This window comes from Choloepus didactylus, chromosome 13, assembly GCF_015220235.1.
Source record: "Choloepus didactylus isolate mChoDid1 chromosome 13, mChoDid1.pri, whole genome shotgun sequence".
NCBI lineage: Eukaryota > Metazoa > Chordata > Mammalia > Pilosa > Megalonychidae > Choloepus > Choloepus didactylus.
Genome location: NC_051319.1, coordinates 50,611,566 through 50,636,025, shown reverse-complemented (window position 1 = coordinate 50,636,025; position 24,460 = coordinate 50,611,566). Strand labels below are relative to the sequence as shown.

Below are 24,460 nucleotides of genomic sequence, written 5' to 3'. Positions count from 1 at the left end.
ACTGAATTTTGATGGAATCATTAAACATGGCATAAGGCTACAGAGAGGGTTCTGAATACCAAGCATCAATGGAAAGTCACTAAAACTTTTGAGCAGATAGTGACATAACCATCATTTTCATAAGAAAATCTGCTATCAGAATGCAGAATATATTGGAACAAGAATAGTAAGATTATGGTAGCTGCTATCTAACAAACAATGAAGATGTGAACTAGGATGGTGGTGGCAGAAAGTGAAGAGGTAGATTTAAGGGGAAAAGGGAAAGACCTTAATTCGTCTGCTGAAAGGCTCTTCAGGCTGGCTAAGAGTAGGAATACTTTGTCATCAATCCAAAAATACATTCAAGAGAAGTATACTGGTTTTAATCACAACAGGTTTAAGAACTACTTTTTTAACTGAAGCCAATAATTTTCCATGGGAAGGTACAACAAAATGACTTCAATTCAAGAGCTGTATCAAATAAAACAAATTCTTTCAGGAAAAAAAAATAACAGCAACTAACATTTTGTTAGTGATCTGTGCTAGGTAGTATCCTGAGTACCTCAGTGTACTGATTTAATCCTCACAACCCTATGCAGCAGATCCATCCCCACTATACAGATTAGTAAATTGAGGCCCAGTGAGATTTGAAAACTTCCCCAAGGTAGAAAGCAACCAAGCTAGGATTCTCACCCAGTCTGCCCTCTTAACCATTATAAACTCTATAAAACCACTACTGAACCGAATGTACAACAAAGAATTTGATAGCATATACACACCCAGCAGATGCTTATGCTGATGATTCATGGACCACACTCTGAGTAGTTCAAATGTAGATGAAGACATTCTAGCGGAGACATTAAATGACTTGCCCATGGCAAAATACTTCCCCCAATTTATTTGCTGAGAGCCATTAACAGTATAAACCTTAAATAATGAATGTAACATGGGAAGAAAAGACTAAAATTAGAAGCACTGGAAACAAACACACCAAAGTGTGTTCTCGACAATGCTGCTTCTTAGTTCTTGGTTAATGGGGAAAAAGGGGAGTAACCTAATTTCTGCTCAAACCTATTATGGAAACTCACAAGAATGGCTTCTTTTGGGATCAAGTGAATTTGGGGAATGGGAACATTTGCTAAGCACCTATTATATACCAGAGACTGTATAAAATATTTATGTTAATTCATCTAATCCAAACAACCCAGACCAGAAAATATCATTACCCTAATGTATACTGACGAAGAGTAAACCTAAGGCATGGCAATTTCAAATGTTACGCTTTTTTTTTCTTGAACAATATTTGTTAATCAAAGTTTAAATATGTGAGGGGTGAAACTTCCTAACATGTTTGTAATCTAGTCTTAAAAAGAGAATCTGCTGTTTGAGTCAACTTATTTTCCTTGATGCTATTATAATCGCTTTGTCAAAGTCATTGCACAACTTCATTCCACAGCTGTTGTGGGTGGGTAGCTTGGCCTTCCATTATATAAAAGCAACAAATTGAGGAAGGTGATTTGTACATACATAGCATATCTGACACTGCCATATTAGTTCATTGCATGTAAGTGTGCCAACTTAATCCCAAACGGAAAATTACCATAGAGTCTCCTAATCCCAAAAAATGAAAAGTCCTGGGAGCACCATACTTTTTTTTTTTTTCCTGAAAGAACATTAATAGTTTCCACTCTAAGGGACCACATTTTCAAGCACAGAGTCCTGCATATACAGCTAACATTCAATAAATCTTTTCTGATCATTCTTCTGAACAAATGCAGACAGTGTCCAGATGCTCCATCAGTGATGGAAATGCCTTCCACAGGAATCTTTAAAAAAACTAGGCCAAACAAAGGGAAGGTTTTGTCTCAGTGAAAAATGTGCAAAACAATGGTCTATTCCAATTATTATCACGTTAATACTCCTCAGAAAGCAGGTGTTGGGGATAGGACAGAACAAAATGCAAAATTCTAGTGAAAGTATTTAATTTTATATTCTTCTCACCCCCAAAGGAGTTCAATTTGAACTTCCAATAGATTAAAAACAAACAAACAAACAAAACACACACACAAAACAAAACAAAAAACCCAAAAATAAAAGGGTGGTGGTGATAGGGGAATGACAGCTAATTCCAGGAAGAAAACAATTTCAACTGCTTCTGATTATCCCATAAACATAATAGCTTAGCTCTTTAAAAAAAACTTTACAGAAATAGTCTAGCACCCATGCAATTTGTTTTAGATAGGTGAGTACACCTGTATGCTACCACACCCACAAGTTTACTCACAGATAACTTCACTTTTCAGGCCATGTAAGAAGGAAATTCATTCTTTAATTAATATGTTTTGCTAACAATGATACTGCTTACTGAACAAAGAACTAGGAAATCTCGAAAGGCTGCCCAACTAATTACATTTAAAATATGGAGGGAGTAAAAAAAAACCCAAGAGTTACCAATGGTCACATGAAAAACTACTATATATTTAAATAATATACAACTTTTAAATATGTCTATGGGGACATTATCAAAGTCTGTGGAGTTTACATACACATAAAAATTCTCACCATTGCTAATACTGATCCTTGATTCTTTATTATCCACCTGCTACATCAAGAAAAATCAATCCATCCTAAAAACATACAACCAACCCGAACAAGGTTGATATCAACAGGTTGGGAAAGAAGTTGTTTTATTTTTTTTCCTTTTTTCTTTAATGAAAACATATTTTTGTCCAATCAGTGTAGATTTTATTAGGTTTTTTTAATGACTTATTCCTTGCTCTTGTATTTCAAAAAATGCTTAGCTACATGCCTCTGCACTCACTTAAAACTGCCTCAGTGTTCATCTAAAAATAAGATACCGGAGTTGAAAACCTTTAAATCTGTTCAACTTTCACTGAAACAAGAAATTCAGCAAAAAAGCTAATGCTGAGTCAAAGGTTGGTGGCCCTATATGCTACTTTCAGATCCTGATTCTTCCATACCAAAGATAACTTACCACTTCCTAAAAATATTTTTCATAGTGAGACTGAACAACAACAGATCTCTCCCACCTAATGTGAACTGAAAGTACTAACGTGGAAAATAAAAAGGATTTTATGGAAACTCTATTACTTGTACAACTTTCCTATTGCAAAGCAATTCAAATTGTAATTTGCATTTTCAGAAAATAGTAAAGCCCAAGAAGCAAAAGACTAGCAATATTTCTAATGATGCCTTTAAAAAGATTTTTACATTTTAAAGCTGGCGAATACCAACTTTATGTGAACTTTTTGAAGCTGGAAGAGGATACAGCCAACCAATTAGATTTTGCTTTACTCTATTTTAAGTGAAAGAGACATATCGGTGGGGAAAAGCCCCTTGTTATTAGAGCTGAACCTGTTAGCAAAACCCTTTCATTGTGCATATTTCAAATACATGTGTATGCTGGATAGATAGGCAGGTGTGCCCCATTCCTACATCGAACTCAGAGGAAGTTGGGGTTTTTTCCTTCTTAAAAGTCAGAATGCTTTCAGGTATGAGCTTATCCCATTCCTGAGAAAGAAGAGGAAGTCATGTTGGGCAGAATTTAATTTAGGTAATTCAGAGGATTAAAAAATTCCATCTTCCTTCACAATTTTCTGACCCATCTTTTTTCTCATGGTATGTTCCTATAAAATTAGATACTTTGTTATTCACACCATGCTTTCTTCTTTTAGACTCAATCTCAGCATTTCTATGTTAAATGGTATGATTTTAAAATGTATTTATTTCTACATAAATCTTTAACAAAAAAGCATAAACACATACACTATAGATCTCCACTGTTCAAATTACCTTTGAAGAATTAGATGTTTTCTATTCAAGTGCTGGTTTAGTATAATAAACCATGAAGCAGATTTCTGAAAACTGCTGGGTTTTACCCAAACACTAAGACACACATTTTCATTACTCTAAGGTGTCTAAAATCTCTTCTTTCAAGAATTATGTTACATGTGAAGCATGCAACAAGCTGAATGGACCTTGAGGATAATATGCCAAGTGAAATAAGCCAGAAATGAAAAGACAAACATTATAATGCCTCATTAATATGGACTAACTATAATGTGCAAACTCGAAGAAGTGAATCTGAGAGCACAGTTTATCAGGAGAAGGCTTATTGTAAAGGTCCTTAGATCGTAAGCTCTTAGAGAAGTCGCGCCTAATCCTAAATTGTAATGGTTATTTCTAAATTCTGAGATGCTGAGCCCTTTGTGTATACCTGGTCAGTTCCTGGTACTCTGGGTATCTGTGTGACACCTAAGACTCAGAGCCAGAGCTCTGCAGCTATGAATATCAGCATTACCCCATACAGCAATTGTTAAAGAAGCTGAAAAAGATCAGAATTCAATTCAAGATATTAATAAAATGGACTTGGTAAGGACTAGGGTAAATCAGACTAAAAGGTAACGGATATAATAACCATGTTTTAAAATTTCAACTTCTGTGTGAGACCAAAGGAAAAGATGTTTACTCGGTGCAAAATCTGTTTTTTCTGTAGCACATTATATAACTGAACTTGTATGGTCAGTTTATTAAAACACCATAATTATATGGAATCTTGAATAGGAGTGAGATCTGGTTGGTTTGTACAGGTTAGTGTGAACCCCCAATACATCCCAGAGTAATCTGGGCAGAGAATAATACAGTATTTGCAAAGCCCCCTTAAGGGACTGGGGAAAAATGTGGAAATATTAAACTTCCCCACCTGGGGAATTCCCAGCATTGGGGACTACCAATTTAGAAGGGGCTTGCCTACTTCTAACTGTGCCCAAGAGTCACTCATAGAGAACATCCTTTGTGGCTCAGATATGGCTTCTCTCTCTAAGCCAACTTGGCAGGTGGACTTGCTGCTCTCACTCCTACATGGGACATTGACTCTCAGGGGTGTAAATCTCCCTGGCAATGTGGGACATGATTCCTGGGGATGAACCTGAACCTGGTATCGTGGGACTGAGAAAGCCTTCTTGACAGAAAAGGGGAAAAGAAATTAAACAAAATAAAGTTTCAGTGGCTGAGAGATTTAAAACGGAGTCAAGAGGTCACCCTGGAGGTTATTCTTATGCATTATATAGATATCCCTTTTTAGTTTTTAGTGTATTAGAATAGCTAGAAGGAAAAACCTGAAACTGCTGAACTGCAAACCAGCAGCCTGGATTCTTAAAGACAACTGAATAACTAAATAGCTTATAAGGTGTGAACATGTGATTGTGAAAACCTTTTGGCTCATACTCCTTTTATCCAGTGTTTGGACAGACGAGAAGATGGGGACAAAAAGCAAATGAGTAATGGGGGGGGGGTGGAGGGGAGTAGGAGATTTTTTTTACTTTTATTTTTATTTATTTATTTTTTTGAGTAATTAAAATGTTAAAAGAATTATGTTACAGAGAAGACGGAATATATAAAAAATAAAGTAAGGGATTTTTTTTGACCTTTTAACTAGATTCAATATGAGCTTAAAAAAAAAAAAAAGCCACAAGTCTGTAGTCCTAAAGTCAGAGTATCAAAAAGGCAACATGAGCTTTCTTAAGGTTTACGCTATTCACTTCTGCAGGACAAGAAAGCGTAGGAAAACTGCATTTTTCTATCTTTTATGTTACTACCCCTTACTATTTAGAGATCAAGAACACTCCAAGAATAAAATATGGTCAAGTTAGAAAAATTCAAATTCATTTATACTCAAACCGCACATAATCCATGACCTATTAATAAAAGTCATGTGAAGAGAGAGATCTAAGATCACGGAATAGAGAGAAGTGGAAGCTAGTTAATCCCCCTGGAACAACTAATAAACAACCAGGAACAACTGCGAGGGGACAAACATAACCATCCACTCATCATACATTAACCTGAGTTGAGAGGAATGCCTGATACTGCAGCATAAAATCTGTAAGTAAAAACTGTGGATCCAAGCCAGGAGCCCCCTGCCCCTACAGCACAAGCTGCAAAGCCCTGTGGTACTAGAGAGAAGCTCTCTGCCAGCAAGTGACGCACCTCAGCTGAGCTCCAACTGGGGTTTTAATTAAGAAGCATGGACTGCTCACTATGAGCTATGAATCCCGAACAAGCAGACAGGCTTTAGGTGACGACTGACCTCGGACAGGTCGCAGACTGAAGGGGGCTTTCTGTCCCTGTTTCAACTCAGTGGAGAAAGCCTCAGCCATTTTCAGTTTCCAGCTTTCTGACCCAGACAAGGGTGGAAAATAGACAGGCAGAGTCTATTCAAATGCTAATGACCTCTCCCTAGGGGGAGTATCTTCCCTAAGAGGAAAGGGGTGGAGCCCAGCTCTACTACCTGCCTTCCATTCATAATCAGACACCAGAACCAGAACCCAGAGCCTGGGGGAAAACAGCCACAGGCCATACCTCCTTACACCAGGCTGGAGTTACAGGCTGACAGGCACCATCTGTTGGGTAGAAAAGCACAGTGACCTGATGCATCACAGAGTGTACCAATTTTCTAAGACACACCCTCAGGGAAACCGGATACTGAATATTTCTTCCTTCTGGGACCTGAGCCCATTCTGGTCTGGGAAAACCTGACTGAGGTAACCAAGGAAACCATACCTAGACAACAGAAAACTAAAACCTACACCAAGAAAAATGAGGTAGTAGCCCAGTCAAAGGAACAAACTTACACTTCAGCTGAGATACAGGAATTGAAACAACTAATAATAAGTCAATTCAAAAAGTTTAGGGAAGATATGGCGAAAGAGATGACCCATATAATGAAAACACTGGACAAACATAAGGTAGAAACTGAAAGTTCGAAAAACCAACTGTCACAATCTATGGAAATGAAAGGCACAACATAAGAGGTGAAAGGCACAATGGAAACATACAACAGCAGATCTCAAAAAGCAGAAGAAAACACTCAGGAATGGGAGAACAAGGCACCTGAAAGCCTACACACAAAAGAACAGACAGAGAAAAGAATGGAAAAACATGAGCAACGTCTCTGGGAACTTAAGTACAGAACGAAAAGCAAGAATGTATGTGCCACTGGTGTCCCAGGAGAAGAGAAGGGAAAAGGGGCAGAAGCAATAAAAGAGGAAATAATCAATGAAAATTTCCCATCTCTTATGAAAGACATAAAATTATGGATCCAAGAAGCGCAGCGTACCCCAAACAGAATAGATTTGAATAGACCTATGCCAAGACACTTAATAATCAGATTATCAAACGTTGAAGATAAAGAGAGAATCCTGAAAGCAGCAAGAGAAAAGCGATCCCTCACATACAAAGGAAGCTTGATAAGACTATGTGCGGATTTCTCAACAGAAACCATGGAGGCAAGAAGGAAGTGGGGTGATACATTTAAGATACTGAAAGAGAAAAACCACCAACCAAGAATCCTGTATCTGGCAAAAGTATCCTTCAAATGAGGAGAACTTAAAATATTCTTGGACAAATAAACAATGACAGAGTTTGTGAACAAGATACCTGCTCTTCAGGAAACACTAAAGGAAGCACTGCAGACAGAAAGGAAAAGACAGGATTGAGAAGTTTGGAAAACAATTTTGGGAGACAGTAGCACAGCAATTTAAGTACACTGAACAAAGATGACTGTGAGTATGACTGAAAGAGGAAGGCTGGGACCATGTGGGACACCAGAATAAAAGACAAATGATAAAGACTTGGACTGTGTAAGTCAGTGAAACCTAGGGTGCTCAACGATTGTAATAAAAGGTACAAATATGTTTGTATATGAGGTAGAACAAACGAATGTTAACATTGCAAGGTGTTAAAAACAGGGTGGGAATGGAGGGGAAATACCATCAATCCAAACTGGAGACTATAATTTACGGAAACATTGCATTATACTTCCTTTAATATAACAAAGGCAATATATCAAAACTAAATGCATATGGGGGGCTGGGGAATAGTGGAAGGGTTTGGGGCTCCTGGCATTGGTGATGTTGTCTGACTCTTTATTCTACTTTAGGTTAATGCTATCTTGCTTTTTGTTGCTTTCTAGCTTCCACTTTTTTTTTTTTTTTTTTTTTGCTTTTTTGTTTCTTTCTCTCTTTTTCTCTTTTCTTTTTCTTTCATCTCTCTGCCTTCTTTGACTCTTCCTCCTTCTTTGTGGAAGAAATGGATGTCCTTACATAGATAGTGGCGATGGTGCTGAATACATAAATACGTGATATACAGGGAACCAATGATTGTTTCCTTAGGACGGAATGTATGCTGCGCGAACAAAATCATCTTTAAAGAAATGGGTTGATGAAGAAAACCTTGAGGGTACTATATTGAGTGAAATAAGACAGACACATAAAGGCAAATATTGCAGGGTCTCACTGATATGAACTAATTATAATATGTAAACTCATAGACATGATATATAAGTTACCAGGATATAGAATGAGGTTAAAGAATGGGGAGCAGTTGCTTATTATGAGCAGAATGTTCAACTAGGGTGAACTTAAACGTTTGGAAATGGGTATGTTGTGAGAATAACTAACAGTGCTGAATGGTGTGTGAAGGTGGTGGAAAGGGTAAACTCAGAGTCATGTATGTCACCAGAAGGAAAGTTGGAAGTTAAAAGATGGGAATGTACAAAACAGTTAATCTTGTGGTGGACAATGTCCATGACTAACTATACAAATATAAGAAATCTCTCTCATGAACTAGAACAAACGTATGACACTATAACTAGAAGTTAGTAATACAAAGGGATATAGGAAAAAATACATATACCTATTGCAAACTACATACTACAGGTAGTAGTATTTTAACATTTTTTCATCAACAGTAACAAATGTACTACACCAAAACTATGAATCAATAATGGAGGGGGGTGTGGTTAGGGGTATGGGAGGGTTTGAGTTTCCTTTTCTTATCTTTATTTCTTTTCTGTACTAATGAAAATGTTCTAAAAATTGAAAAAAAAAATTGTGTTGATGGATACACAGCTGTATGATGGTATCATGGGCAAATGATTGCACACCTTGGATCTTTGGATATTTGTATGGTAAGTGAACAATCTCACTAAAAAAATACATATAAGAAAAAAAAGTCATATGTAAAGAGACTGACTGAGAAATCATCTGATAGAGGTTAGGGATTTAAAAATAAACTCACCACCCAGATGGAAGATCCCAAGTCCTAACAGAGCAATCCATTGAAGCACTTATTAACCAACGACCATCAGGACTGAAAGCCTTAAAATAAAAAAAAATATATATAATACATGCATAAAAATTATATAATTGTACACAATATATATTAAGCTACCTTCTTTTATCTGAAATAAAATATGATTATCTTATATGTCACTGATTTGGAATTTGAATAGGATTAGGCTTTTACATGAACTACAAAAGTTTAACACACTAAAAGTATCACCCCAGTTTTCAATTTTTATCCCAGAGTCTCTTATTTATTTACAAACTGTATTTCACTACAAGTATTTTTTAACATAAAAAATACTGTTCTGAGAACATTCAAATGGAAACATTTTATTAACGTAATTTCAGTTTTAAAGTATTTGTGAAAGGAACAAAAGCTATATTTCACTGAAAAAGAGTGTATGTATATATATTAGACTGGCTTTCCAATAATTAATCCAAACCGATATGATTTTGTGGAAAGAGAATGCAAATTCTCTTAAAATATTAAATTGTTAATAATAAACGAAATACTTAAAATATTTAATATTAACAGCTTCAGTTACAATCTTTTCTTTCTTAATTATGCTTTATTTCCAAAATATAATTTAAAATCACAGTAATCTGAAAGACTGTGAACAAATTTTATAAAGGAACTACTCATACCACCTAAAAAAGTTACTGCTTTTTCATTTATAAAAATGGCTAAATAGCTCTCCTTCTCTGTAGCATGTAAGTGTTGTAAGGGTTAAATCAGATTAGATGTGAATGAAGTCCCAAAAGTAAAAACTTCAAGATTTATAATGGTAGTAGGTTGTTTATCCAGGAGTCTAAACAAACAACAGGGATTATGACCATTCACATCAGCAATTACACTGGAACAAGTGAACACTATTTTGTTCATCAGGCTGTGATGTTTACCATGGAAACTCAAGGTATGGATGGCTCAATTTACAGAAGCATGGTGCAGATAGCGAAGGAAGAAAAAAAATAACTGAGAGGCAAGATAGTGTTATAAATGCCCAAAGATTTAATTAAACCAGAGTAATTTATTACTGAGTAGGACAGACTTAAACACACATATTGTAAGTAAGTTTGAAAAGGAAAGAAACGGGAAAAGCAAGCTGACACTGACAGGTATTTTCAAAAATGCTACTTCATCACAGTTATCCCCCCACCCACCCACCCACACACCCACTTCTCTAAAGAGGCTGTTAGAACAAATCTTATTGATGGTTAATCATGCCAATGTCCTATACGCAGAACACAATTCCATGACCCGTTTGCTTTTTCTATTTGGAAGAAAATGGGTTTGCAGTGCAAATTCTAAGTTTTGCATCTGATAAGGATTGAGGATTTGAGGAGTGATAAGTAAAACGTAGCTTTTGGGTTTATCACTAAGCAGAGTTTAGGATTTTATTTTTATTCTTCCTGTTTTCAAATAAATTAAAATATATGCAATTGACGCAAAATGATGAGTTATTTAACATAGTCAACTGACAAATTTATTTTAAAACCTTTTTAAATGAAACATACACTTTTTAAATTGACTTACTTATCATATCATATATCCCACTATAAGAACATAACAGTTAAGTTAAAAAATATTTTTATTAATTAAACTCCTTGGGAGTTAAGATACATAAACTTTAGAAACACTAAACTAGAATAAAACAGGTAATGGATATCCCAGGCAAATGATTCCTACCATACTGTTAATCTGATGGCATCAACTCTCTGAGAAATATTAAACTTCTTTTCATTATAAATTTTCCTCAAAAATTTCTTCCTTTAAAATCAGCCCTCAGATTTTTACTTATTTTGAAAACCTCAACTTATATATGTTTAAGGCTGTTAAAGGATAACAATTTTTAATTATTTGAAAAGCTTTTAACTCAAAGTTAGAAATGAGTCAAGTTATATTTAAACTTCTAACATTTTTACCATGTCATTTATTTGGCCTTGGTGTCCAGAAAACTCTCTGACAATCTTTCTAGTTTCTATGTCCAGAACACTGATGGAGAAGTCATCCAGGGCAACTCCTAGAATACCACTAGCAAAATAAACACATCAGTTTTAACAAACAAACAAAAAACCAAAACTAGTATCTCTTACACACCTTAATTTTGTTAATCAAGTGTATCTTCAGGGAAATCAAGCAAATTGCTATTCTTTATTAGAAGTCTGATTTCTTCCACAGTTGATAAATTATGTGGTTTACTTAAAGAACTTTTACCAAAAACATTAAGAAGAAACTCTATCATCATTATCATTAAAAGAAAATTCTTACCTGTCCCTATGTAGCAGCATCATATTTGGAGATGAATCAAGGCTCAAAGAATGGATTAAAATTTTATTTTTAAAGTTCCAGAATTTGAGTAATCCTTCACTACCAGTTGTAATGGTCAGCTGGTTTAATCCATCCACTGCAACACCTCTAACAGATCCTTCATGAGCTACAGAGTTAAAAGAGGAAAAAAAATCAAATGGGCAGTACCTCTCTGAACACTGCATCAAGAATGACTCCCTTTACATCTAAGCTCTCACTACGTATATCCTCTAATATCTTGAAATTAATCTGGATATGGGGAGAATAGGGAAAGGATTCTTCATTATTTTTATTGGTCAGGTAAACAAAAAATCCATCAGGTTGATGTCACAAAAAAGATTCCAAAAGATGGTAAATTTAACTTGTATAACATCTGTGAAATTTCCCCTAATGAATCGATGATTTTATTCAAGTATTTCAACATTTTGCTTATAATGGGTATGAAGGCTGTAACTGCCATACAGGGCTGAAGATAACCATCTGAAACTCTTAGCACTTAAGAATTAGTAAATGCCAGCTATCATGATTAGCCTTGTAGTCAATTTGTATTATGGGGGAAAAAAACAAAAACAAACAAACAAAAAAACCCAACCAAACAAAACAGCTTTAGTACCTTGAGCCTTGCCAAAACTTCCTCGATGTATACCAGACTGCATGTTGTATACATCTACTGCTCCTGATGAGAGGCCAATTACAGCAAAGTTACCACAAGAAGTTAGATCCACTGCCTTCAAAAGAAGGGGGAAAAATAAACACAAAATGACAAGAAAACAACTTTTCTTGTGCTTTCTGGTTTGCAAAGTGTTTTTCATCAACTTTTTTTTTTTTTTTTTTAAAGCATGATAAATGAATTGCTTCATTGATTTTCTTAAACATTTAATTTACTCACGTCATTTTTTTGGGGGTTACAAAGATAAACATGCTTAATTCTATCTCCATTCCCTAAGAAGTATGAAGACATTACCATTATCCAAGACAACAAAGCATAACCAAAGTTGACTCAACTGAAATTTACAAAGTCAAGAGAACTGTATATATGCTGGCATTCAATTTTTAATTTATTCACATCAGAGCTATCATCAAAGCATTCCACTGACTAATTTCTCTTTACTTTTGTTGTGATTTGGAGCAACGTACCCGAGAAAACATGGTCTTAAACTTAATCCATTCCTGTGGGTGTAAACCCATTTTAAGTAGGACCTTCTGATGACGTTACTTCAGTTAAGTGGTTGCCCAACACAATCAGATGTGTCTTAATCCTATTATTGGGGGTCTTTTATAAGCAGAATGAAATTCAGACAGAGAAAGCCAGAGGGAGCAGCCAGAAGCTGAAAGTCAATGGGACCCATAAGACAAAGTAGAGGCCAGGAGAGATCTCATGTACATTGCTATGTTGACAGATGAACCAAGGATAACTAGCAGACAGACCCAGAATTCCAGTCTTTGGGAAGAAAGCATCACTTCGATTACACCTTGATTTGGACTTTTTCCTAAACTCAAAACTATGATGTTATTAATAAATTCCCATTGTTTGAGTCAACTTTTTGCATGGTATTTTCTTGAGCAGCCATAGAAACTAAAATAACTTTAGTTCTGTACTTGCTTCCACAGTTGATACAAAGCTAAAACAAACCATTAGCTAAAATGCTCAATTAAAAAGCCCCAAAACACATAATATTTTAATTATCACTTACCTTGAAGGAAATATATATATACAGGTATATATACAGGTATTGTCTCAAAAATATTTAGTTGCTTTTGAATAATAATTTTTTACTGCATGGTCTCTATAATAATTACGTTTGTTTAATACTTACTGGTTTTACCGGCTTTATTCCAGGTAGCTAAAGTCACCACCAAAAGACTCAGTAGCAGTTAAATATTACTACTGTTATGCACATATGCTAACTATCCCAAAAGTGAACACTATAGGCTGTAGATTAAGAATGTAGGGTCCAGAATGAAACATCCTCCACTCAAATCCCAGCTCTGCCACTTACTCACTTTGCTGACCTTAGGCATTACATTAAGCCTTGGTTTTACCTTCTATAAAGAGGCTAACAATAGAAACTATCATAGGATTATTGTAAGGATTATATGAAATAATACATGCTAGGCAAAGGGCCTGGCAAAGTAAGCATAATAACAACGTTAGTTTAATTATCATTATTGCTACTACCACAGTTACCACTCAACAATGTACAGGTAGAGTTTCTAAACAAGTTTAAGGCAAATTTAGAGAATATAATACAAGCTTAACACTCGATTTTGGTAGTATAGAGAATACAGCATACATACAAAGTCATTTGTACAAAATAGGATCAAATGTTGATTTAAACTTTTAATAAGCATTTTCAAAAATAGAGGCATCTACTAAAAATTTGACCAATAAATTTAGCATGGTTGTAGGATATAAGATCAATATATAAAAGTCAACTATATTTGCTACACCAACGGTGAACAATCCACAACAATTACATTACAATAGCACTGAATGGGAAAAAATTAGTCTTTTCAACTAATGGTGCTGTGATAACTGGATAAACATATGTGAAAGAATAAAGGTGAACCCTTACCTCACATCATACACAAAAATGAAATTTAAGTGCTAAAACTGTAAGACTTTTAGAAGCTCATAGGAGTAAATCTTTATGATCTTGAGTTAGGCAATAGTTTTTCAACAAAACACTAGAAATCAAAGAACAAAAGCTAAATTCTATTTCATCAAAATTTAAAATCCTGTGTTGCAAATGATACCGAAAATAAAAAGAGCTTACAATGCAAATCATATATCAAATAAGGAACCTGTATGTAGAATATATAAAGAACTCTTACAATTAAATAATAATAAGATTTTTTTTAAAAACACTAAAAAATGGATAAAGGATTTGAACATTTCTCCAAAGGAGATATACAACCAACCAATAAGCACATGAAAAGATGTTCAACATCATTAGTCATTAAGAAAATGCAAATCAAAACCAAAATAAGATACACTTTCCCACTGACCAACATGGCAAAAGACAGGTATTAACAAGCACTGGCAAGGATGTAGAGAAATTAGAACATTCATACATTGCTGATGGGAACATAAAATAGTGCAGACCTTTGGAAAACAGGTTAGCAGCTGCTCAGAAATGTTACACATAGTTTTATCTTATGACCCAACAATTCCTCTCCTAGGTGTAAAACCAAAAGAAATAAAAACATATGTCCACACAGAAACTTGAACAATAATGTTCATGCAGTATTTTAAATAGTCAAAAAATAAAAACCCAGATGTCCATCAATAGATGAATGGATTAATAAAATTTAGAGTATCCATAAGATGAAATAAATGAAGTACTGACAAATGCTATAATGTGAATAAACCTCAAAAACATTATGCTAAGTTAAAGAATCTAGTCACAAAGACCACATACTGCATAATTCCATTAATATGAAACATCAAAAATAGGCAAGTCCATAGAGATAAAAAGCAGACTATGGTTGTCTAGGGCTGGGAAGACAGGCAGGTGGGGTAACAGAAAATTAATGCTAATGGGGTACAGGGTTTCTTTTGGTGATGATGAAAAAGCTATAAAATTAGATTAGCAAGAGAGAGAGAGAGAGAGAGAAGAGAGGAAGAGAGAGAGGGAGGAGGACGGGAGGAAAGGAGAAAAGGAGGAAGGGAAGAAGGAAGGAAGGAGGACTTTAAGATCCATATTCATTGAACTTAATACTGTATGCTGAACATAATCCAGGTAAGAAAGTGTACAAATAAATGAAGAAATCAACTTCAAAGGGTATTCTAAGTAAACCTATACTAATTAGAAAATTAAAAGTAACCAAATACGACATCTGGTTATGTATAAAGCTTAACTTCAACCTAAAATAATAACTCTTCAATTTGGAACACTGACATAATGTCATAATGTTAAATATGTTCTTTCAACCAATATTATCATTAGTAAACATAATTATGATAAAAATATCACAGCACAGTGCTAAAGGAAAAAATGTCTCATAAACATGCTCACTTACTGTTGCGGTTATGTCATCTTTCTTCAACTCTTTGGGCTTGAGAAAATAAGCACCTATTGTAGATCTTTGATAGTTCCAGGTTGAGCAAGATAGCTTACCTTGATGGCAAGCAATGATACCATCCCAGTCACTCTCACGAGCTTCCTCTAAAACATAATTAAATTCATAAATCAAATTGATTTTCATTTCCTCATTCATTCATTCATTCATCTATTATTTATTGCCATCTAATGTTCCATGTTATCATCAGGCACAAGAGACACACTGATAAAAAAAAAACAGGTGATCTCTGATAGCAATGAGCTTCCAGTCAAAGGAAAGATATTGATAAGAAGAAATTACAATAAAGTATGATTATGTCTTATAAGAGCACTCAGGAAGAATTCTACTAAGAGATATGGAGGGAGTATTAAATGGCTCCCTGGAAGAAGTGATAAAACAAGTAGAAATTAACCAGGGTGGGGCTGTGGATGAAGGCACTCAAGAAACTGAACAAAAGCAAGCACAATAAGTAAGAAGTATTTTGGGGAGAGGAGTAGGAGTAGATGAAGGCATCTGCGACCACATTACAAAAGGTCTTGCAAGCCATGATAAGGAAAGGGGATTCTACCTTAAAAGCAACAAGATGCCAACGAAAGGCTTTTAAGAAGTGAGTGACAAGATCAGATGTGCTTTCGAGAAAGATCACTTAGGCTCTACAACAGAAAACAGGCAGGAGGGTAATCAATGTTAAAGAAATACCAGGGATAAGATTGTTACAGTAATCCTGAATTGGAAATGGTATCTCCAGTTATTTCCTATTACAATTTTAACTCAGCTAACCCATCTTCTATCTACATTTTTCTTAAAACCACTTCTTTTGAATGAAGCATTGCTCAAATGGCGTAGCATACTAAGGCCTCAATATACTTGATCTTGATTAAATTAGCCAGAGCCCTAGCCCTATGTTACTGTGCTTTGCTTTCCCAGTTATTACATTGGGCATATGACACAATAAAAAGAAAGGCTAAAAAATCAAAGATTGTTTTGTTTTTTTTTTGTTGCTGTTTCTGAGTAATGAAAATATTCTAAAATTGATTGTGGTGAGGAATGCAAAGATTGTTTTTTAATTGCTCTTACAGAGAAGAGCAAAGCCTGAAAACTGAGATTAGTTTACATTATAAAGAACTCATTTTAAATCTACACACAAGATTACCATGCAGTTGGGTTTATCTTCTGGACCTTTAATAATATTTGAAAAGTTATTTACGAAAATTGAGGAAATAAAGCACTATACAATAGAAAATAGATGAGAAACCAGGATGTCTCAGAACACAGTATGAAGTTACATACCTGCTGCAAACTTTGTTATGGGTGGAAGTCTCACTGACATGGTATTCTGAAGTCCTTTACGTTTGACTCTCTTTTTATTTATTAATCCTGGGGTTGGAAGAGACAGGAACATAGCTATGAATCCTTCTTAATGAAAAATGAACATAAAAAAGTGCTATTCATTGTCACATAACTAGAGTTCAAGACATTCCTGTTTAACACAGAAACAAAACTATTATTTACATTATTTGTGAAGCTTAACCTACATAATTAGATAAGAAAATGAATTATGAAGTATAAACAACAGAAAAAAGGTAAAATATCATTATTTGCAAATTATATGATTGTGATATGGTCACATCAATCAACACAATCAACCAAATAATTATTAGTAATTATCAGTTTCACTCAGGCCAGTGAATAGTTTCTGAGGCCAGATACAGGATACAAAGTTCTCTGCTATGTAGCAATAACTAGTTAGAGCTATAATGTAACAAAGAACATATTCATAACAGCAGAAACAAAAAACAAAACCCCAAAACTTAAATATGTAGGATCAACATAAGGAAAACTAAAAAAATCCAACTTGAAAGATGAAATATTATATTCCTAGATGAGAGTATTCTTAAAGATATCAAATCTCTCCAATTTAATTCAAAGAGGAAGTACTTTGGATTTCCATTACAAAGAGACCCTCAAATTCATCTGGAAGCTTACATATATATATGAACAGCCAGGACAGCCATTAAAAAGAGTAATTAGTAATAAAACTGAAAAACACTTTAGTTTTGTTAACAAAATCTTTCAAAAGATGACACCATGGGATGGGAAAGAGAATAAAATGAGCCTTTTACAGCAAAATGATTGAACACTGCTAGCTTTGATGATCCAATGTACTCTACATTTTAAAATTCTAGCTTTGTTATGGGTGGAAGTCTCACTGACATGGTATTCAAGCTACGTTAACACCGATGCCTTGTGGGTGGCAGCAGTGTGTTTGTACCATACAAGATGTCTAACTCTTTCCAATAGCCTTATAGCAGCACCTTGACTGCTACTATAAGCAATTCTGATCTTAGGAATCTCACTACTGCCTCTTCCATATCTATTTTTATTCCATCCAAGAAAAGAGGAAATGGATGAAACCTTGTCCAGTTGTCTCACAGAATCTTGAAATGATTCTTTAGTGACGACCTTTTTGTCCATCTTGTAAATGACTTACCATGGCCCAAACTCTTATTGAATTTTTCATGTATCGTGGAAAACGACTGAAGAGTTCCATCTTGACCTATTTACATATACAGAAAATTCCTAATCAAGTTTCACCAAAACAATGGACCATTTGAATCACAGACATTATAAAATTAGATAATATAAAAACCTCTTGTGTTACAGTTTGGAGAATTTTAAAGGGGAGCCAGAAAGCAACTAATTCATTAGAATACGCAATTGTGCATAGAATGCCATTCAGTAAGAACAAGGAATAAGATGAGGAACTAATAATTTTCAGCCAATTATTAGTGGAAGAGGCAAAGGCTAAATTTTCTGAATTTGACCATTCTATCTTTGAAGACTTGGAAATAAAATGACACTCCAAGCTCTTCCTGAATAATCATAGAGATGTGCCTCAGTTTTACTCACATTTCCAAGTCACTTGAAGGGATACTTGAATCTAAAAATGTGTAAACATCAAACCTAATAAAATATTGAACACCCAACTCTCAATAAATACTTGCTAGAAAAAACTAATAGCACAAAGCAGAAACTCACTTGCACTAAGAATTTGTTGTCCATTTTGTCCATAATATCTGATCTTGGTAAGAGGAGCACTATGACCCATTCTGAATCTTAACAGCCGTCCTTCACCTGCAGGACCATCAAATATCCATATCTGCCAAGAAACGAAAAGGTAAGTTTCTTCCATAATGCACTAACTGCAAGCAATCAAATCACTTCCCACTTAAATCAACTGGCACTGGGTAGTACTTGCCAGGCCCCTAACCCTGGAACTACAGGAGAGGGGTGGTGGGAGGTGGTGGTAGATAAGGTGTCACTCTTTTTTCACTTCCTGGCAATCATGTTGCCTGCTATGCTTTTAGTTTCATCAATACCAATATCTCATTCCATATTCCTTTCATCTTCTAGGTTTAAGGCTGATACATTAAAGCAAGCTTGTAATAACGCCAATGGTAGGCTAGATGAGCCATTAATAAGATGGTAATAATAATAATCACCATACCCTGAGAGCATTGTCAGCCCCATTTGTGACAAGAAGTGGCTCTCTATGAAGAAATGTCAGTCCGGCAATTGCTGTAGAATGTGCATTTCTCATTTGATTGATTAATTTTTTGTCTTCTAGATCCCAGAGTCCAATATGACCACAAGGGCTTCCAGCTGCCATTATTGGATGACCATCTGTTTATGAAAATAAGACACATTAAGAAAAATACTTCTATGCCTTAAAACAACTAAACTTGACAATTCTTCTCCCTATCCTTTTAATCTACGAAGTTAGAAAACACTAAGAAGGTATAACAAAGATATATACCAATAACCTATCCACATTCCTTTGGCTCCCTCTAATGCCAGTATTTCATTCATTTCTGTTAGATTAAATTACAAGAAAACATCTGTCAAGCAAATTTCTATAATCTTCAAAGCAATGCACTTTAATATGTTCTTTACTCTTACCAAAAAATAAGTTAAAAGATACCTGTACGAAATGAAATCGAAGTAATCGGTCCCCAGTCTTGACGAAACTTCATTAATGTTTCATCAAACTTAATGTTGTGAATAACAACCTGACCCGACACAAGACCAACTGCAACAACATCCACAGCTGGGGCCTGAAAATTCAATTACAAAACTTACTATTATTATATTCTTAGTCAAACAAGTTTTAATAACCTTGATGGTTTATGTCAGTTACGTGCTATCAAAAGAAATAATGGAATGTCTTTCTGAAGGTTAAGGCATACCTTAATTGCTATTTAGGAATGATTTTTTGAAGCTGCTTCCTAGTTGCAAACCTGTCAGTCATCATCCCTTCCCCACCCCCAAAATGTAGCTGACCTGGGAAGAAAACAACCCTAATAGGAAAAGAAGCTCCTTTGTGAAATCACTACAGATCATCGACTGGATGAACAAAGAAAAAGAGGACAATTCCTAGAAAACAAATAATGGCTTGCCACATGCATGGCAACATAAGAGGCCAACTACAGAGGAAGTTAATTTTTTATTTTACCTAAAAGGTAAAATAAATTTTTTAATTAGTCTTCCAGCTCTAATCATTTTATACCATAGTCTTACATACAGGCTCTACTATGAGTTTCTCTATTTTGGGACACTAAGACCAAAGCACAGTTAACATTATAAAATGGTTTCAGGCTAAACACTTCATTGATTTACCATCAAGTGCCTACTACATATTAGACCCTGTGTAGAAGCCATGTAATTCCCTCAAAGGAACTAATCATCTGTTACCTCTGGGGGTCATCTTTTGGGTAGGGAAAAGCAGAGCAAGGTTGATGGTAATGAGAGAAACATGGGAATGCTTATAAATTGGCCAGTTATAGGCAATGGATATTCAGAAAGACAAGAAAGGTACACTGGCTATATATATATATATTATCTACTATGTATAACTCTGCATGCATATATTCATTCACACCTCTTTTACAGACTCATAAAAAACAAAAACCAGTTCTTTTCGGAAGAGGCTAGTATTGAGTCACATATTATGGTTTTGGCCCCATTATTTCAAAGCAAAAAACTCAACATCATGACACATTTCGTTTTTGTATAACCTACATCCTCCCTCACTTCACTGAACAACTCTGGGCTACATGCTTGTTAAAATGACTGGTAAACAAAGGTTCCATGGCAACCACAGGTCTTGACCCTAATTCCAACCACTAAGATTTCCACAAAAGTTTAAAGGCAAAGACATCACTCATTTTCAATTACAATTCCATGATGCTATTTCTTCAGGGCATGAGTTACAAAGATAAATTAAGTTATATCATTTGACCATTAGGTCTAAAATCATGGTTGACCCTGAAACAAGAAGACCCTGCAACCAACTTAGTTTCTTCTTTAACTTAACAGAAAGTACTAACCTGCTGAAGAGCTGTCACTCCAACTTTCCATCCTGGAAATGTATACAAAAGTTTACTACAAAAAGAAAAATAGTTGAAAACTTTTATTTTTTTGAGAAAAACAAAATCAACTACATATTAAGAAGTGAAATAATAACAAGTGATATTTATTAAGTCCTTTACTCTTCCAGATACTATTCTAAGAATATGTATTAATACTCAGAACATTATTTAATACTCAAAACAATTTCATGATGTAGGCATTATTACCATTACTTTCCAGATAAAGAAATTGAGGCAGAGATGTGAAATAACTATGCTAGGAGCTCATGTTTAATCACACACTGATTCCAGATCCCAAGCTGTTAACTGCTAATGCTACATCACATCTTTAGGAAATTAATAAGTACAAAAAAAATATGTACATAAAAACCATTTATATTATAGACTACAATTTAAAAAAAAAATCTAAGAATTCAGGCAGATATCAGAAGAACTCTTAAGAATTTTTCACTGCAATGTTTTTAGAAATAATACCGTAAAAGGGAATATACATTTTAAACTACAATACTAATCTTATTTACATAATTGTTATATAACATACGAAGCTGCTCTGTATTTCAGAATTGCGCCATGAATGATAAAAAAATAAGTCCATGGAGCAGTGTTATCTGAAATCTTTATAATAATCATTAAAGTATTAAATCATTAAATTCTATAAATGAGGCACAGCTACAGCACACTCACTGATTATACAAGGGATACTCAATATACAATAAAGAAGGTAAACACTATGTAAAGAACCTAAGTAGATCACTATAAGGGCAGACACACAATCTCCGGCATTACCTCTGAGCTAGCACAAAGTAGGTAGTCAATGATGTGTTAAACTGAACTGAAACACTGACTTAAAACAGAGAACTAGGAAAAACATTAAACCTTTGATAATCTTATTTTCCCCTTTTGAATTTATCAGAGCTTTGGAAATAATAATCTGGACAGTCCAGTTTTTTGTATACTTGATTTCTTTAATGCCATACAAGGAATCCTGAGCTGCTTCTTTTTTTCTGGATAAAGTTTCAAATAATAGTTGAAGAATTTAAAATCATTTGTCTCACTCTTCAGCTATACAATACTATAGCAGATGTTCTTTATGCTAGTTATTGATGATGAAAGTATTTTGAATTATAAACCATTTCTAAATGCTATCACTAGTTTAAATGAAAACCAAAAGCCACTCAGTGACAATCACATAATTATTAATTATTTTCTCATGGCTACAGCCTTCTCTGTAGCTATATGGATTCTCCACACAGTTACTGGGCCATCAGAATACAGTCTTCAAGAAGCATTTATGAAACAGCCTACCATGTGACAGGATCACATGTCACCTTTCACATATGTGATCTTATGAGCAACAACTCCAAAAACAGGTATATTTATTGAGAGTACTCCACATAAATAGAAAAGGGCAAGGTGAATTGAGAGGCTTTAAGTACGCATTAGGAAGACTAGATGTGGACAAAGGGGGAATTACTGATGCTATTTTCAAAATAGAGTGCTTACTTGGATTTTACATTCCACAACTGCAAGCTTCCTTGCTCGCTGCCAAGAAGTATTTTATTCAAGTAGGTACTCGGATGCAAAATTGCAGAAATTTTAAATACAGATTTATCAAAAGTCAGTTGCAGGTATTCTTCTACAAAAGCAAAAGTTATATAAATAATAAATAATTACTTCTTATAAAATAGTTTAGAATGTTTTTCATATACCCATATAATTATCACTTAATGTTTATAACATCAAAACTTATATACTAACGTGAATCAAAGATTTATATATTAACATAAACATTCCTTAAGAAATTAAATAAAAGTGACGAATAGCAACTAATAAATATAATCCTAGACTGCCAAGAATTTTCTAAACCTTCTAACAAAAATACAATTATAAATTTTACTCACTGCCAAATTGGCTTACAGAAAGGAAAAATAAGGATTAAAAAAAATTGATTTAGGGATCAGCCTTAATATTTTTATAATGGGATCAGAAGACAGAGAGAATATTCTGAACCAAGTGCTTAAACTCAGCTCTTTCAGGAAGTGAAAAAACAAGTATCTGGAGAGTTTAAAGAGCCATTCAAAGATATAAAAAGTAAGAGGTTATTATGCAATTAAAAACAGTACTTGTGGAGAGAGATAAATCCTAGTGAAACAAGACGGAGGCATAAGATGCTCCAGGGTGCCATTCCCGCAAAGAATCTTCGAACAATTAGCAAAAACTGGCAGAGTCACTTGTCTCAGAACTTCAGAAAATATTTATAGTGTTGTAATAACTGGGCAAGTGCTGAATCAAGAAAATGCATTTTTAAAAAACTAGGAGAAGCTCATGGAACCCTTGGTGATACCTCCCTTGTCCTCTCCCCAGCAGGGTGTGGAGCCAGCCTGTGTTGCTATTGTAGTTCCCTGGCAATGCTCCTCAGGGAGCAAAGTAACCCCCATGCACGTACTGGATTATCTGCATATCAGTGCCAACCTAGTTGGTGGAAACTTAAAGTCTGAACCAGGAAACTCTTCTCTGGCTCACCCTCCCAGAACTTGCCCTTTAGGCAGAAGCTGTTTGCTGACAGCTAAAGCAGTGAAAGAAACAATTAAGTCAGAGCAGACTAGGGCAAAGGATTACCTGCTTTAAGAAATGTAACAGAACACCCAGAAGGGGAGTAGTGGGGAAAACCTGGCAATTCCGAACGCCACCAGCAGACACAAGCCCAGGACAAGACACAGGCTCTACACAGGCTCAGATAAAATAGAGGTTATTCATGCCAGGCTGATGTTCTGGATAGGAGGCCCAAATCAAAAAGAGCACCAGCAAATTCAGAGCCAATCTGCGAAGACTAGAAAAGGGTTTTTTTTTTTTTAATGCATTGGTTTGCTTTTATTAGCTCCTGTCACTTGAGGAAATTTCTGTCATATCACTATCTGGATACAAACTTAGGGAACAGATAACTAAAGGACTAAATCCCAGAGTTAATACATTAAAGTATTAAAAGGCATGAGTTTGCAACAAAAGATAACAAGATAAATGAAAAAATAGGAAACTGACCCAGCCAAAGGTACAAGATAAAAATTCAGAAACCACTAATGAAGAAGACCAGACTTTGGACTTTAAAAAACAAATTCTTAATATACTCAAGGAGATAAAGGAAAACATGGAGAAAGAACTAAGAGATATCATGAAAACAATGAATAAACAATATTAGAATCTCAATAAGGAAACAGAAACTTCAAAAAGAAACCCAACCACAATAACTGAAATGAAAAATTCCCTAAAGGGTTTCAAAAGCAGACTGGAACTGACAGAAGAATAAATCAGTGATCTTGAAGACAAGAAAATTGAAATGATTCAGGCTGGGGAACAGAAAAAGAATGGAAAAAAGTGAACAGACCCTAAGAGACCTGCGGGACACTATAAAGTGTACCAATATACAAATTATAGGAGTCCCAGAAGAAAGAGACAAAGAAACAGAAGGCATACTCAAAGAAATAATGGCAGAAAACTTCCCACATTCAATGAAAAGACAGGAATATGCATGTTCA

General features: G+C 34.8%; 1 protein-coding gene across 1 annotated transcript in view; it reads right to left on the bottom strand.

The window, feature by feature from the left end:
- The window catches only part of WDR36 (WD repeat domain 36), a 44,193-nt gene that overhangs the window by 7,570 nt on the left and 12,163 nt on the right, over positions 1–24,460 (bottom strand). Inside the window, exons 5-16 of the mRNA XM_037801798.1 lie at positions 22,431–22,563; positions 20,886–20,940; positions 19,481–19,613; positions 19,007–19,182; positions 18,538–18,658; positions 17,990–18,055; positions 16,789–16,875; positions 15,457–15,602; positions 12,047–12,161; positions 11,395–11,560; positions 11,049–11,157; positions 9,079–9,158 (exon numbers count right to left, since the gene is read on the bottom strand). Coding sequence (XP_037657726.1) covers positions 9,079–9,158; positions 11,049–11,157; positions 11,395–11,560; positions 12,047–12,161; positions 15,457–15,602; positions 16,789–16,875; positions 17,990–18,055; positions 18,538–18,658; positions 19,007–19,182; positions 19,481–19,613; positions 20,886–20,940; positions 22,431–22,563 — 1,387 coding nt within the window. The remainder of the gene's footprint in view (positions 1–9,078; positions 9,159–11,048; positions 11,158–11,394; positions 11,561–12,046; positions 12,162–15,456; positions 15,603–16,788; positions 16,876–17,989; positions 18,056–18,537; positions 18,659–19,006; positions 19,183–19,480; positions 19,614–20,885; positions 20,941–22,430; positions 22,564–24,460) is intronic.